Source organism: Marmota monax, unplaced genomic scaffold (assembly GCF_021218885.2).
Source record: "Marmota monax isolate L192 unplaced genomic scaffold, Marmota_monax_Labrador192_F-V1.1 WCK01_AAM20220418_F8-fsc00102, whole genome shotgun sequence".
Taxonomy (NCBI): Eukaryota; Metazoa; Chordata; class Mammalia; order Rodentia; family Sciuridae; genus Marmota; species Marmota monax.
In genome coordinates this window covers 2,654,127-2,670,764 of record NW_026692494.1, presented here as the reverse complement: position 1 = coordinate 2,670,764, position 16,638 = coordinate 2,654,127, and the positions used below count along the sequence as shown (strand labels likewise).

At 55.8% G+C, this 16,638-nt stretch overlaps 1 protein-coding gene across 1 annotated transcript in view; it reads left to right on the top strand.

Moving 5' to 3' along the window:
* Positions 1-1,925: 1,925 nt before the first annotated feature.
* Vav1 (vav guanine nucleotide exchange factor 1) overlaps positions 1,926-16,638 on the top strand; it is a 49,046-nt gene continuing 34,333 nt past the window's right edge. Inside the window, exon 1 of the mRNA XM_046443901.2 lies at positions 1,926-2,184. Within this exon, the coding sequence (XP_046299857.1) occupies positions 1,981-2,184 (204 nt within the window). The 5' untranslated portion in view covers positions 1,926-1,980. The remainder of the gene's footprint in view (positions 2,185-16,638) is intronic.

Below are 16,638 nucleotides of genomic sequence, written 5' to 3'. Positions count from 1 at the left end.
AGTAGCCACCACGACTTTTACTGAGCACTTACTGTACACCGAGACTTCGGCTTGCCTGACCTACCTCAAAATATTTCAGTTTCAGTAGGTCACTCGATGGGGGAGGTAGGTTCCCAAATTTTTGATGCAGACGCTGAGGCACAGGGGAGCGAAGACATTTGTCCAGATTGTCCTGTGTGTGAGTGGTCGAGACGGAATTCAAATCCGGAGGCGTGGAAGGCTTTCGTCTTTGCAGCCCCACTGTCTCTGATCTCCACGATAATTGAGACTGCAGGGAAAGCAAATGGTGACCCATTTTACAGAGGAGAAAACGGACGCATAGAAAGCCAAGCATTCTTGGGGATGAAAGTTTTGATGACTGTAGGATCACAAAATTGGGAATTTCCAGGTAGAGTTCCCCTCCTCTGCCTTCCACCCCCACCAATAACAGGAAAGTCTCCAGGTTCCGGAGCGGTTTGGGTAGTGAGAGGGTCAGGGGCCCCTGCAGGGACGGAGTCTAGCGCCTCCTAGTGGTTGTAAGAATTAGAACCCGGCAGCTCCCTTTCAACCCAGGTTGGCCCAAAGCACCCATGCCCCCTGGGGACCCGCGTGGAGTGGAGGAGCCGAGTCATATGGAGAGGGCAGGGGGGTGCTGGTGGGGTGAATGGGGTGAGATAGTTCTCTCACTGAAGATGATTTCAGCTGGTGATAAGAGAAGGGCTAAACGAACGGATTAATGAATGGCACTCTCCAAGTCCCTAAGGACAGGATGATAGTAGCTTCCATTTGGGTGGTGGCCATGGTCGTGGTGAGAAAGAATTTGGAATAAACGAAAGGCGGAGACAAGAGAGCTTTCGATCATTTATTAATACAGCCAACGGATATTTATGGAGCTCGTGTTTGTGCTGAGTGCTAGATGGGGGAGGGGTCAGCAAGCAAAGAGTCACATATTCTCAAGTAGACAATGAAGAAATAAGCACAATCATCTCTCAGTACTGCGGGGAGTGTTTCAAGACCCCCCGAGGATTCGCAAATCTGCAGGTGAACCAGTCCCTTCTATAAAAGGTGTAGCATGCAGTATGCTTTAATTCATATCTGCACGACTTACTATACCTATTACCATGTCAATTCTGTGTACATAGTCGTTACACTTGTCTTTTTAAGAGAATAATGACAAGTAAAAAGCCTGCACATGGTCAGTAGAGACATTTTCAGTCTGTGGTTGGTTGAATCCAAGGATATGTAACCCACAGACACAGGAGAAAACTGTATAATAAATAGCAGGTTTGTTGGGTAGTGATCCGAGCTTAATGTAGGGTGATATGGGATGGAGGGAAGGCTGTAATTTGAAATGGGGAGGTTTGGGAAGACCCCAGAGCCTTCTGGGCTTCAAATAGGACTTGAGCTTTTGCCCAGAGGAAAGTGGGAGGCATAGAGGGTAGAGGAGGGACAGTGCCCTGGATCAGGTGCTCACGGTCGCCCCCTGGCTGTTGCAGGGAAGACAGTCTCTGAGAGTCCAAGGCTGGAGTCAGGGTCCAGGCAAAGGTGACGGCGCTGATCCAGGCTGGGTAGATAGGAGCCCACCGGGGTGGAGGCGGAGGAAGAGGGGACAAGTGGGTGGATTTCGGGTTCATGTTAGAGGTGGCACTGCTTAATTGCAAGGGGGTGGGATGAGGAGGAAGCAGTGACCTCACAGTCCAGCTGGATTGTTGCCCTGCAGCGCTACCTGCTCCCGGGTGCCCAGGCCTGTGTTGAGAGGGAGGTGGACAGCGAGGCCCATCCCGCGTGGACCGCGTGGGGAGGGGCTGAGCTGCAGGTGCTCCCTCTCCGCCCTCCAGCTCCTCCTCCTCCACCTCCTCCTCCACCCCCTCCGGGGTGACAGTTAGAGGCACAGAAGAGGAAGTGGTAGCCCTAGTTGTCGCTCCACAGGCGGGAGGGCGGGCGGGTGGGTGGTGGAGGCCAAGAGCGTGCACGGGCAGCCGGGCCCAGGCCTCGGCGGCTATGGAGCTGTGGCGCCAGTGCACCCACTGGCTCATCCAGTGCCGGGTGCTGCCACCCAGCCACCGCGTGACCTGGGAGGGGGCCCAGGTGTGCGAGCTGGCGCAGGCCCTCCGGGATGGCGTCCTCCTGTGCCAGCTGCTCAACAACCTGCTGCCCCAGGCCATCAACCTGCGAGAGGTCAACCTGCGCCCCCAGATGTCTCAGGTGAGGCGGCCTGGCCTTGGCCGGGATAGGGGGACCTGGGCTGATAAGGGGGGGCTAAGCACTCTGCGTCAGGGCCAGCAAAGTGGGGGGAGGGTTCTGCTTCCAGGCCAGGGCCGGCCCAGCGGGTGGCCCATCTGAGGGTAGCAGGTCCCCTGCGTGGGTGGCCTGAGTCTAGCTGAGAATGGCCAATCGGGGTTTAACCCTCCAGCCCCGCCTGGCTCTCCTGGGACCATCTGGTGGGTCCTGGGTGGGGGTGCTTGGGAACTCTCTGGGTAGCCACCAGGGTGCCTGAGGTTCCGCCTGTGTTGACCCCCAGATCCTGGCTGTGGGGGAGGGGCCCCACTGACTTCTCCCCAACATGTGCCTCCTCCTCCCTGGCCCGGGCCCCTTCCTTCCCCTCACATCTTCCTTCCCCTTGGCTTCCTGCCTGGGCCTGGGACAGTGTGGTCTAGTGGGGGGCTGCAGCCCCGGGGCCCTGGACTTCCTCTCTGTACCCATCCCGTGGGGACATCAAGGCAGGCCTTGGTCCTGACCGCTGAGACCAGTTCCTGGGGTTTGGGGGCCTAGAAGGACTGCATTTTCTCTGCTGGGGTTTGAGCAGGGGCCCAGGCTCCGGGGGACGTAGGCTGACTGCATTGCCCCAGTGGGCTCAGGAAATACATTCAAATCCCCATTTGAATGTGGTTGGGGTGGGGGTGGTGGCAGGACTGTCCTGTCTCTTTGGTACCTTCTCTGCTTCCCCATGGCTGCTGAGTGGGTTCTGCTGCCTGGGAGAGGGGACAGTGCAGGGCTGAGGAGCCCAGCCTTCCTGGGGCCTGGGAGCACATGGGTTCTGTTCAGGGAGCTGAGGGTACATGTCTCTGGCCCGGGGTCTCAGAGGACATGACTCTGCCATGGATCAGGGGGACCTGGTCCTGTCCTGAGCCTTAGGGACATGGTCCTGTCCCTAGTCTGGGAGACATGGCCTCGCCCTAGGTCTGAGCATCGTGACCCTGCTCTGGGGTTCGGGGGAGAGCTGCTGTCTGGCCCTCAGCCCTCACTGCAGGGTAAGAGTCTTTCCCCAGCAGCTGGGCGGGTGGGCTGTGGCCAGCGGGGGCATGGCCTACTGGTTGTCTGAGGACCATGTAACTGGAGGAGGGGGAAGTGATTGTCCAGGCAGTGGGGTTCACTGGGGGCTCCTGAGGGGTTTCCTAGGGACAGGGCCGTGGGCCTCCTCCTCTGTGTCCTTGGTGCCAGGGCATTGCTCCTCCCCAGCTGGGCAGGCCTTCCTGAAAGGGAGAGGGAACTCAGAGCCCTCTCCTGCCAGTCCCTCCGGCCAAAGGCCACCCAAATTTGCCTACATTTGCCTAAACCTCCCCCACCCCCCAGCTTCCAGGGCATGAGAAAGTAGCCCTAGATCTGTCAGGCCCAGCCCTGGCAGGGAGTCAAGGTGCCCGGGATAGCAGATAGATTTAAGGATGAACTTCCCCTCATGTGTGTCTTAACCGAAGCCAATTTTCTGAAGGGCAAGCAGTCATGGCGCTAATCCCTAGGGAAGCAGCTGCCCTCCCATGGCAGCCCCAGTCCTCCAGCTCTGGCCCTCAAAATGCACTTGAACTCAAAGGGCTAGGAAAAGGTGCCCCCAGCCCTGTGATCTGGCTGAGGGCCCTGGGTTGGCCTTGCCTGGCAGAGTCAGGCTTGATGTCAGAGGGGCTTGTGCTGCGCTTTGTCTGGCTTCCCGTGCCCAGCTGTGCAGGCCCAGGCTGGGCAGGGGGTACCCCGACCCTCCCAGTCTGGGGGCTCTGTGCCTTCCCGCCCCTGCTCATTTTGTCTTTTGGATCTGCACCCTGTGCCTGGACCCAGTGGGGATGTGTACGGGGAGCTGGGAGGTCCCCCCTCCGGCCCTTGAGGAACAACCGCTTGGTTTCTGGGTGCCTGTCAACAAATGTAAGCAGAGCCATGCCTGGCCCACAGGATGTGGGAAATGGGAAGGTGAGCCTCAGGGGTAATGGCACAAATAAAGGTGTGGAGGCTGGGCTGAGGTGCTTCCCCGATCCTCCCACTTCTCATTCCTGGCCCTTCTCCTTCGCACAGTTGTTTCCAAGGAGGAGGAAAGAAATCATATTCATCACCCATCCCCCCCAACCAGCTGTCCAGCCGTCCACCCAACCAGACAACCATCCATCCATCCATTCACCCGACCAACTATTCAATTTCCATCCACCCATCCATCGATTCAATTACCCATCCATTTTTCCATCCTAACAACATTCATTCATTCATCCATTCATTCATTCATTTATTTTGGTACTGGGGATTGAGCCCAGGGGCTCACCAGGCTACACCCCCATCCCCTGCTAGTTTTCATTTTGAGACAAGATCTTGCTAAGATGCCCAGGCTGGTCTTGAACTTGCCATCCTCCTCCTCAGTCTCCTGAGTGACGGGGATGACAGCTGTGCGTCACCAAGCCCGGCTCATCAGTCAACTAGTCAACCATCCACCCAATAATCACTGTGTATGCCCGGCCCTGTTCTTGGTGCTGGGGATAGTGGGACTTAGACAGGCAAACCCCTGTTACGGAGACACCTGCCTTCTAGCAGGGACATGCATGGATCATCAGGAGGTGGTAGTGTTCTGAAGAAAGGAAAGCAGGGAGGGGGCTGGGAGTGTGGGGTGAAGGAACGGGCCTCACGGAGCCGGCACACTGTTCTGGACAGGGAGCTGCAGACAGACGCACAGGCCCCCAGGCAGGGCCGGCAGGGATGGCCCACCAGGGGGAGTGGTGAGGTGGGTCAGGTGGGAGTGAGGCTGCAGAACAGGGGGTGGGACCCTCTGAGGTCCAGTGATGTGGGCATGACGGGCGGCACAGAGACGGGGACATCACAGTTGCTCCTCTTCTGTCCTGGAGGCCGAGTCTGCAGAGATGGATTTGAAGGCCGAGGACGTGCGGAGGAAGGGATGGACTGGGGGACGGCACCACCAGGATGTGGGGCTCCTCAGACTCGGGTGGGGGCAGGGGCTGCCCAGGTCCCCGCCCGGAACACAGTGGCGCGGGGTCGGGGTGCAGCTCTGCATGCCTGTGGTCAAGGCAGGAGGATTGCATGAGCCCAGGAGTTCAAGGCCAGCCTGGCAACAGAGTGAGACCCCATCTCAAACAACAACAGAAAATATGTTTCTCTGGGGCCGTAGCTCAGCGGTGGAACGCTGGCCTAGCATGTGAGGCCCTGGGTTCCAACCCCAGCACCGCGGAAAACCCTAAAACACAAAGTACCAGAAACCAAAACACAGTGCTGCTTAGGGTGGGGGAGGGAGCTGGTGGGTCAGTAAGAGCAGGGGTCTGGGGGGTCAGTGGCTTGGGGAGCCACGCCTGCGTTCAAATCCTGCGCCACCACTTCCCGCTCCGCCTCTCCCCAGCCTCAGGTTCCCCGTCTGTGAATCTGAATCGTGGATGCAGACGGTGCTTGGTGCTGATCAGTGCTGGTGTTCAGAGCCGCTCCGCCTGCGCCTGGCACCCTCCAGCTCGCTGAGGTCTTCCTGGAAAGGATGTGGGGTGTGAGGCTGAGGCTGCGAGCCAGCTGGGGGTGGGGGTTCTCAGGGGGGAGGCGGGATTTTGCCCGTCTCCCGTGTCCCCAGAATTTGGCAAAATTTGGAGACGTATTTTCCAGTTCCTTGAATTTTTTAAAAATTTTGTTTTGATTTTTGGATTGGCACGTGATCTTCGTGCTTATTTATGGGGTACAGGCACAGTATTACGGTCGGATACGATGCAGTCGGTCTGCACCCACCCCCTCGGGGTCATGAGCATTTCCATTTCTCTATCGTTACTCTTACTTTGTGTTTGGAGCTTTCAAATCTGTAATTCTTCATAAAATGCAGGATAGGTGGTTTAAACTGCAGTCGCCCCTGTGCTGTAGAACAGCTGGGCTTGTTCCAGCTGAGCCCTGGGGCCTCCGTCCCAGCCAGTCCCCCCACCGTCCCCTTCCAACTCTAGAAGTCACCCTCCTCTCTATTTCTACCAGATCAACTTTTTAGCTTCCACTAATGAGTGAGGCGTGGGCCTGGGGCAGGTTCTCTTCCTCGCAGGTTGGAAGGTGCTGGGGGGTGGGGTGGAGGCGGGGAAGCTGCCCGGCCCCCAGGAGGTTCAGGATGCCCTAGGGAGGGAGCCGTCCAGCCCCGGGTGTCCACCCCGACGTGGTCCTCGGGCCTCACTTTCTGTAGATTCACCTGCCGTCTACTGGGGCTTGAAAACAGCAAATAGAAAACTTCAGAAATAAACATCATACTTTAAAATAAGTTTTATTAAAGTCTGCGGTGCCATCGTTCCGTGTCCTTATGGGTTGTTGGCTGGTCTCTTACTCTGCCTGATCGAGAAGCCCGGCTTCATGGTGGGAAGGAATGTATGAAAAGCGGGGCCCACACCCCTGGGCTCCCCAGACTGCGCCTCCTGGGCCGGGTCGGAGAGCCCCGGAGGACCTGGGAAGCGGTTGGCTGTCGGGTTAAATAACACATTTGTGATTCGAATATTACAACACTTAAAAAGCTGCCCAGGGACGCTTCAGCTCTCAGCCCTGGCTGGAAGCTGCCTCCCCACGCGGGAGCTGCCTTTAATGTGTCGGTTTTGTCACGCGCACAGCCAGCGGCAGCCCGGGCTCTGAGTTACACGCTGTGCTCCTTAATGGTGCTTTGTCAACCACGGTCCTCAGCGGAGAGTGGGGCTGCAGGACTCCTGTCCCTGAGTGAGCCTGTGTCCCCTGAGATGCTGTAAGCAGCACCTCTTATGTTTGAGGGGGGGCCGGGGGAAACCCACCTGCTGCACTGCCATTTGTGTGAAGGTACAGCAACACGGTTGTGTGTGGCAGGTGAAACTTGGTGACAGTCAATGACGGCCTCACTGGCTTCCGTGTTTATGATGCCAGGCTGTTGATCTCCGCTTAGGAGAACACTCCTTCTACTCACACGGCGACAGCCGTTGGTTGCTAAGCGGTCTGCCGTGGGTCGCAGGCAGCCACCTCGTGTGTCTCCTTGGCCGAGTCTTGATTGGATCAGCCGACCACGCAGAGCGCTTGTCGGGTGTGTAAGTGGGCCCGTGATGCCCCACAGTGACAGCATGCCAGACGTCACATGCCCCGGCCCTAAGGGACACGCGGCTCCTCCCCCTTGCGCCACCTGATGCTCTCTTCCTACTTTCCTCCCTGGGTAGCTGCCTCGGGATCTTTCCGGATGGACACACAGACGTCCTTGTGGAGGACGAGGCTGCACATGTTAAGCCTACTTAACAAGCATTTATGTTTTGCTCACTACACGTGGACGGTGGCCTCAGCGAGGGGCCAGCCAGCTCCAGACTGTCTGGCCTGGGAACTGAAGGTGCTTGCTACCCGCACCTCTGCAGGAAAAGTGTTCGGGTACTCGTACTAAATGCTTCCCACCCACCAGCCTGTTAAATCCTCACCACAACCACGAAGGTCCATAGTGCTATCACCCATTCTCCACAGGGACTCGGGAAGTTAAGCAATGAGTGTGTCCCAGGTCACCCCACTGGAAATGGCAGAGTGGGGATTTGACCGCAGCCTGGTGGGGGTCCTTGTTTCCTGACTGTGACACCTGCATTCCGTTGTGTGGCTGACCCCCGTGGAACTGACCATCCCCTGGGACAGACACTGGGTTTTGCCAGGCTTCTGTTATACCAAGTGCACAATCAGTGGCCTTTTCCAGGGTTTTCAGTGTCTTCACTATGGGCACACGTACACACAAACACAGACACACCACACACGACAGGAAGGGTAACTATGTGAGGGGATTAGATGTGTCAATTAATTTGTGACAATCACAATACAATGTGGGCATATATATCAAATCTTCACATTGTCCATCTTGAACAAATGTTTTTTGTTTGGTTTTTTTTTGGAGGGGTATTTACCGAGGATTGAACTCAGGGGCCCTCTACCACTGAGCCCCATCCCCAGACTCAGGGTCTCTCTGAGTTGCTTAACGCCTCGCAGTTGCTGAGGCTGGCTTTGAACTTATGATCCTCCCGCCTCATCCTCCCAAGCTGCTGGGATTACAGGCGTGTGCCACTGTGCCCAGCTTGGACAAATTTGTCAATTATAAGACCAGGGGGAAACAATTTCCTTATTCTACAATTACAGCTTCTAAAAAAAAAAAAAGACCTTGTCCATGAACCATTTTTCCTCTTCCTCACTGTGTGATCATGGACATGTTACTTAACCGCTCTGTGCCTCAATTTCCTCAACTATAAAATTGGAATAATAAAACCCTATCATAAAGCATGGTCATCAGAGAGACATTTACTATAAAGAACCTAGGGCCAGGGCTGTGGCTCAGTGGTAGACGCTTGTGAGGCACTGGGTTTGATCCTCAGCACCACATAAAATAAATAAATAAAAGAAAGCTATTGTGTCCATCAACTAAATATATTTTTTAAAAAACCTGGAAAGGTACCAGGTTGCATGTAACTGTTATTATCACTGCCATGTTTATCATCACATGAGCAGGAATAGCCATGGGATAAATTTGCAGAAGAGGGATTTCTAGGTCAAAGTGCATGATCCTGTATGTTTTGGGGTAGATATTGCCAATTTGTTCTGTGGGTGGGACTTGCTACATGGGTCCTTCCAGTGACACCTTGTTTCTCTACCACCTCCCCAGAAGATTGTTCTTTGTCAGCTCTTGACGTTTTGCCAACAGGGTGGGTGATACATGGAACCCTTGATGGCCAAAGTCGCACTCTCCTATTCCAAGTGAGGCTGTCTCTTTTCCTGTGTTTTAGAGAAATTTGTATTTTCTTTCTGTGAGATAATATCTGATCATATCACCCTGCTAAGTTTTCCTTCTAAGGCTGCTGGCCTTTGTTCATATTGATTTTTAGAAGCTCTTTATATATTAGGCTGGTTTCAATTTCAAGTAAAGTATTGACCAGCCTTGTGATCTTGGCACAGAAAAAAACTTCTTAGCCTATTATGAGCCCTGATTGTCTTCTCTATAAAAATGGGGATCTTAATAGCATCTTATCTCAGAGCCATGTGAAGGTTAAACATGGTAAGATAAGTTGTAAATTCACAGTGATCAACGTATAGGAAGTACTGAATTAATGGGAGTCGTTTTTGTTAATTTGATTTCATGAAGCTTGAGTTGCTTGTAGGCAACTCGAATATATAAGCCAGGGTGTGTAATGTTAGCTGCTGTAACAAACTGCACCACTTCAATGATAATGCAAGTTCATTTCTTGCTCCCATCGCAGTTCAGTCTGGGTCACCTAGGAGGCAGCAGGGGGGTGGCCCTGCTTTATAAAATCCCTGCAGGGTTCAGGCTCCTTTTACCTCCTTGGACCTGGCCTCTCTCCAGCCAGAGGGGGAGGAAAGATAGCCGGGGAGGCTTCATGGGCCGAGGTTGGAAGCGGTGCCATTAGCCCCCTGTTGTTCTGTTGCCTAGAACTTGGGCTCGGCCCGTCCAGCTCAAGGGAGACAGGGATTGGGCTAAGCTGGGCGCTGGGGAGTGGAAGGATCTGGCTTGGGGGACATGGAGTAGACAGGGCCACAGAGCAGCGCCTGGCTGGCTCTGAGGAAGACCCCCACCAAGGTGAGGGAAGACGTCAGCTGGGGACGGGGCCCTGCTGGGAGCAGGACCCAGTGACGTGGAGCAGGCTGCGAGGCTCATCTCAACGTGCCTGTGAGGCCAATGGGAGGGAGGCCGGGGCGGCGCTCGGCCCTAGCCTTCCTTTACGTTCTATTTTGTTTACTGACCTTCTCTCTGGGCCCAGGGGACTTTCCCTGGGGACATTGGGAAGACCTGCCATGGCCCTCCATGCCCCTGTGAACAAGACAAGTCTACACAGACCTGTGCATGTTGGGGACCGCAAATCAAGTCAAGATGGCGCCTGGCAGTTTGCCAGGAGAAGTGGTTTGTGAGGCAAGGCCACCGAGCCATTAAGATGGTGGGGATTCCTTATTGGCTGATTGCCGTAACTGGATGATGCTAATTGAGTCAAGCTGTGTGTAATCGGTTAGGTATATAGACCTCTGCTGTTTTGCAATAAGGCGGTTCCCGCCAGCAACAGCGTCCTCTGGCCCCCCCTCACACTAGGGCTGTGCCTCCCACACCCAGGCTGGGCCCAGCCTCAGGGCCTTTGCACAGGTGCCCCATCTTCCCAGCTCTCGTCCCCAAGTATGCTCCGTGATGGCCTCTTGCCCCCTGGGGCTTCCTGCCAGAGCTCTTCCAGTTTCCACGCCTCCTCACACCCTCCAGCTTCCTCCCTTCTTTTTGTTTTCCTCCTTAGCACCCACTGCCCTCTGATTGGCCGCGATTTTCACTGAATTGTTTATTTTCTGCCTCCTGCACTGGAATGTCAGGGAGAGAACTCTTGTCGGCCGTTCCCGGCTGGAACAGCACCTGCCCCACGGCAGGTGCCTGTGAAATTCTGTATCGGAAGTGTGAATGTCCTCTCCATCTGTTCACTCAGTGCAGGGACGGACCAGCTCCCGAACCCAGCCCGCCTCATTTTATAGCCCACGTTCAACCGCTAGGACGTCAGGCCGTTTGGGGACACGCCATCCGTGGCCGCTTTCAAGTCTCAAAAACAAGAGTCGAGTAATGAGATCGAGGGACCCCACGGCCCCCAAGTCTGAGAAGAATTCCCGGATCTGTGCTGGGCGAGTCCAGGCTGCCGGGACCCACCTGCCTCGGCCCACCCTTAGCTACGCCCCCCGGGTTCTTTGCGAGACGGGATGATGATGGTGATGATAGAGGTGACCCTGCCATGACTGGTACCATCCCCCACCTCAGGCTTCTCTCTGTCTGGGGCCCTGGGCTGGGTCATGGAGAATTCCCTGATGAAGGAGGACACAGGTGACCAGGAAATAGGCGGTCGCAGCGTGGTAGACCATGCTCACTGGGAGGAAGGCGGAGAGCAGAGAGCACCAGCGTCCTGGGAGCAATCAGGGTAGGCTTCCCGGAGGAGCTGACGTGCCAGCTGGACGTGGTAGTTGGGGACATGTTTGAGGGCTGAAAGGAGCTGTTTGTCCCTCTCCTGAACACCACTGCTATGAGGAAGCGGGCAGGACTGGGAGGTTTTGGATGGGCGTAGCTGGGTTTCTAGAAATCTTACCACATAGAGGGATGGACTGTCCTCCTTTGAGGCCAGGGATGGTGTTCTGGAACCTGACGTCAGGAGGAACTTGGACGTTGGGTCACTTGGGGGACAATGGGAGACATGAAGGATGTTTAGGTGGAGAAATCTAAAGACTGAGGAGTTTCTGATCTCAGTCTGCAGAAATTTCAATCGGGAACTTTTGATCTTGTGACATAAAAACCCGATGAAACTGACTTTGTCAGAGATGCTCATTGCCTCACATCGTAACTGCGCCCTCGGGTTTGGCTGGGTCAGGGCTCAGATGGCGTCTCAGGACCTCCCTTGTCCCTCGTCTCTGTCCTAATCCTGCTTTCTCCGGGATTCTCCTGTTTCTAGCCATTCTCCCCCCTCACAGAGTCAGGCAAGGGCCCCCAACTGCCCCACATTGATTTTTTCATAATTTTGAGTTCAGTGGAAATCACAAGGGTCTATTTTCTGGGGACTCAAGCCCAAACCCTAGGATTGACTTCCACTGGGCATGATATTTTGGGGGTGCATTTCCAGGGATGGAACCCAGGGTCCCCTGCACGCTGCATAAGCACTCGACCACTGAGCAACCCGCCCCCCCCAGTCCGTGACAGATGTTTGTTCTGGAGAGGTCCCACATCCACGCCTCAGCCAGTTGCTGAGCACAACATGTCCTGATTGTCAGGCCGGGACCCCCCCATCCTTGAGCCAACTCTTTCAACTAGGAGAAGAGCCCGCGCGGCTGACCACCTCCCTGTTCCGTGGGTTGGGGAGGAGTGGGAAGGGTTGGTTCCGTGGGGAAGCTCAGGGTGGGGCCAGGGGCAAAGGGAGAAGATGCCAGGGGACAGGAGGGTGCATCTGGCACCGAGCACCAGCTGAGGCTCGGATTCCCGGCCTCTGCATCTGACATCCGGGGCTGGCCCTGTCCTGGGAGCTGCTCTGTTTAGCAGCATGATTGGCAGGCCCTTGGCCTCTGCTCCCTTGGCTCCAGTGACACCTCTCCCCTGCAGCTGTGACCTCAGAATGTCTCCAGATGTTGCCAAGTGTCCCCTGGGGGAGGGTCGCGCTGGGCGAGGACCACTCTTTCGGTGGAGCGGTCTCCCTATCTTGAGGAGTACCCGAGTGGGACTGGGGCGTGACCGGGGAGAGCCGGCAGCTTCTTGGAGTTAGCGCGGCCATTGGTTTTAGCCAGTGGCCGGGGCGACGCTGACTGCTGGGGTCCTGCGTCCGCACCCGTGGGGGAGGCTGGCGGTGTGTCCGTCTCCCCGGGAGCTGCAGCACAGCCCCACACACTGACCTGGATCCAGGGGTGGGTCCCCCCGTGGTTCTAGAGGCCGGGAGTCTGAAACCCAGGAACCCGCAGCCTGGGACCCTGGAGGCCGCCGGGACAGTCCTTCCCTGCCTCTTCCCACTCCTGCCCACCGTGGGTGTTCCTTGATCGCCATCTCCCAGGGCCTTCCCCTCTGTGTCTCTTCAAGACCCGCCGCTGACTTGGGGGCCCACCTGGGCAGCCAGGACCATCTCCTCAGGTCAAGAGCCTCTGTTACCTACATCTTGCAAAATGCTTTTTTGTTAAACAGTGTCACACTCACAGGTTCCAAGCACTCGATGTGGTCACCTCTTTAATTAGGAGGAGAGGCACCACACCACCTGTGACAGAGAGTCCACAGGGGGCCAGTCAACGAAACGTTGGCAGATTGTAATAAATGGTGCAGAAGAAACAGACCGAAGCCCCAGGGGGAGAAGAGAGGCGTGCTTCCTGGAGCGTGGTCAAGGAGAAGAGCGGAAGGAGGAGGAGCTAGGTCTGCACAGAGCAGGGAGGGCTGAGGCTGTGCAAAGGCCCTGTGGTGGGGTGTTGGGAGTGGCAGCAGGAGTCCTGGGAGAAGGAGATTGGTGAAGGCGTTCCAGTGACAAGGGATGGTGGCTCAGATCAGGAGTCCGCAAATTCCAGATCCAACTCAGATTTTGGTGAGACTTGCTGAGGGACTGGATGAAAAGAGGAGGAATTTGTAGCTTCAGGCTGCGTGAATGAGGTTCACTGAGATGGGGAGATGGGAGGACCGGGCCCCGGGGAGTTCCAACTGGACCGCGCGGGTCAGGCTGGTCAGGGCAGCACAGCATGGTGGCCAGTACCAGTTCCCATGTGGGGCCGGCAGGGTGGCAGCAGCTCTGTCCTCTGATGGGACATTTGGCGATGCCTGGATGCACTTGTCACCGGAGCTGACAGCGTGGTGAGCTACGGGTGCCTGGCGGGTGGAGCCCCAGGAGGCTCTACAGGGCCTAGGGCAGGACCCGTCTCCCAAGTGTCCATAGTGCTGAGACTGACCAGCTCCTGTCGGGGTGGACTCCAGGGCCCAGGGGTCTCAGCTGCAGTCCAGCTGTGAGGTCTGGGGAAAGGTACCACCCTCCCCGTGACTCAGGCTCCCCATTTCCCACGTGGGGTGGGAGGGTCCCTGCCTTTCACACTGTAGTAAGGATTAAAAATGAGGTAGCAGGGCTGGGGCTGGGGCTCCGGGGTGGACATGTGTGAGGCACTGGGTTCGATTCTCAGCACCACCCATCCATAAAGGAATAAAATCAAGGTCTGCCAACAACTAAAAGAAAAAAAATTTTAAAAAATGAAGTGATAGCTGTGAAATTGCGAAGGGCTTCAAGCCGTCCCTGTGAATGGCTGGTAAATAAACCCAGGGGAGCAGGGAGGTCCTTGGGGAGGGGAGAGAGTAACTGAGGCTGGCTCTAGAGGGCAACAGAGAGGTTGGGAAGAGGAATAAGAACCCAAGATGTCACACAGGAGAATCCAGTGACCTGGGAGGAAGGCCAGACAGGGTAGTGTCAAGAGGCTAAAAGAAGAAAATGTGTCAACATCCCATCCGGGTCTTGTTACTTTGGAAAGAACAGTTTCCATGGAGTGGAGAGGACCCCGACACACAGTGTCTTTTTCTAGCATTTATTTGAAAACCACCCCAACTCTCACCCTTTACCCAGTCCAAAGCTGCTTCTGCATTTTCACGTTTTGTTAGAGCAACACCCCACTTGTCGGTCCCAATTTTCCATCTTAGTTCATTTTCTGTTGCTGTAACAGAATACCCGAGATTGGGTAATGTATAAAGGAAAGAGGGTTACTTGGGATCATGTTCTGGAGGGTGGGAAGCTCAAGGTCAGGAGCTGCAGGTGGTGTGAGCCTTGCTCTCTTTCAACTCATGGTGGAGGCAGATAGGCAACGGGCTGAGCTTCTGCCAGTAAACTCCCGCATAAAGGCATGGGATCCATTCGTGAGGGATTCTGCCCCACGATCCCAGCACTTCCCACCAAGACCCCAACACTGCCCCATTGAGGAATTAAGCCTCAACATGAGTTTCGGAGAAGACAACCCATGTCAAACTACAGCAGTAAATTCATAAAATATAACAAAGAGCAACCGACCACCCACAGTTCATTTATTGAGCATGTGCTATGTGTGTGGTTGTTCTCAGGATTTTGTGCTTCTAAACCCTTTTGATTTTCACAAAAAACCTCTGGTGTGGGCACCTGTCATGCTTAGGTTCTCTGTTGCTCTGAAACAAACCACCCCAAGCTTATGGATGTCAGATACAACTGTTTATAATTCTCTGACTCTGTGACTCAGGAATTCAGACAGGGCATAATAACTGCAGCTTCTTAGCTCTGTGTTGAGAAGACCTGGTGGGGCCTGGAATTGTCTGCGGGATTATTTCTCTACCACTGAGCGACACCTCGGCCCAGAGGAGGCTCCTTTGTGTAATGTAAAGAGGACAGAGGCCGATTCCCCTGGTGGTTCCGAGGATGGGAAGCCCCAGAGCACGGGCCGCATCTGGGGAGGGCCTCCTGCTGCAGCGAGAAGGCACCGGAGGCAGAAAGAGGAGGCTGAGCTGGTACCTTTACCAGGAGCCCACCCCTGCAAGAACCCACGCATCCACCCGGGAGGCAGAGCCTCACGCCTGGCCACCTCTCAACACCGCGCACCCGGGTTGACTACCAACATGTGGGCATCGAGGGGTACATTCAACTGGGGCAGCTGCAGAGCATCCCAAGGGACATGGGACTGCCACCCTCAGACCGACCTGCCTCTGAGGCTGAGGAGCTGGGAGAAACACTCCAAGAGGCACCAATCATTCCTGGCTTCCTCCTCAGGGCCTCGGGGAGAGCTGGCAGGCAGCTGGGCGCTGGGGGTGACAACCAGTTGCTCCCTTTCGATTGCACAGCTCCGGTTTTGAAAGAGCTGACCTTTGGTCCCCTGCCTCCCGTGTCCCCTGGTTCTGCCTCCAGGGCGCCGCCCCCGCAGGCCTTCGCAGTCCCTGTGCCCTCCGCCTGGAGTCCCACCACCAGACGCCCTCCAAGCCTCTAGTCCCAGGTCCCTCTCTGCACCCAAGCTTCCCGGACGACCTGTTTAAACTGGCACCTCTCCTGGCACGGCCCCCACCTTCCCCTACTTACCTGAGCACCCTCAGGTCTGTGGGACCCCCGAGGGAAACCCAGATTCGTGGATGCTCCCGTCCCTCGTGGGGAACGGCACAGGATTTGCCTAGACCAGCTGTGCGCAGCCTCGGTGGACTTTGTCGTCGCTAGACGCCTGTGTCGCCTAACGCGCTGTGCATACAGCTGCCCCTCGGGGTCACCAGGGGAATAATGGCAAGAAAAGGCGTCTGAACAAGTTCAGGACCGATGCAAATTTTTCTCTGAATGTCCCCGTCGTGGTTGGTGGGATCCGCAGATGTGGGCCACGTGGCAGTGGGGACTGACGAGGGTGCGTGCCACTCCTAGTAGGAGCTCAACCTGGGGGCGGGGGCGCGGCACGAGGTGCGTTTCTTAACGGGTGCACCTCCCAGGGCCTGGCCCAGGACGTGGCTGTCGCGGATCCTCCATAGCGTTTGTCACCTCAGGGAGGGGGAAGCTGAATGACCAGAGCCCAGGGGTGCTCTTCTCCTCCCGGCTCTGAGTGGGACTGATGGGTACAAGGGGCACATGTTTGCCTTTGTTCCTTCTCTTTATCAAGTGTGACCGGAGAGTATATTTTGCATTATCCACCAACGGTGGTTTAAATTATTTCCTTCTTTTCCACCCAGCCCACCAAGTCTCCTGTGTTCCTAGTTTTAGGGGGGGGGGACTCCGCAGAGAACCCCCGTAGCTGTTGGTATCTGCAGGGGGTCGGTTCCAGGACCCTCGGGGATAGCAAAATAAACAGATGTAAGGTCCCTCATATCCAGTGTCGCAGTCTTTGCCTAGAACCTACAAAGTCCTCCCGTGCACTTTAGACCAGCCCCGGGTGAATCAGAATACCTAACCTGATGTAAATGCTATGAAAATAGCTGCTCCACTGTGCTGTTTAGGGAGTGACCACAAAAAA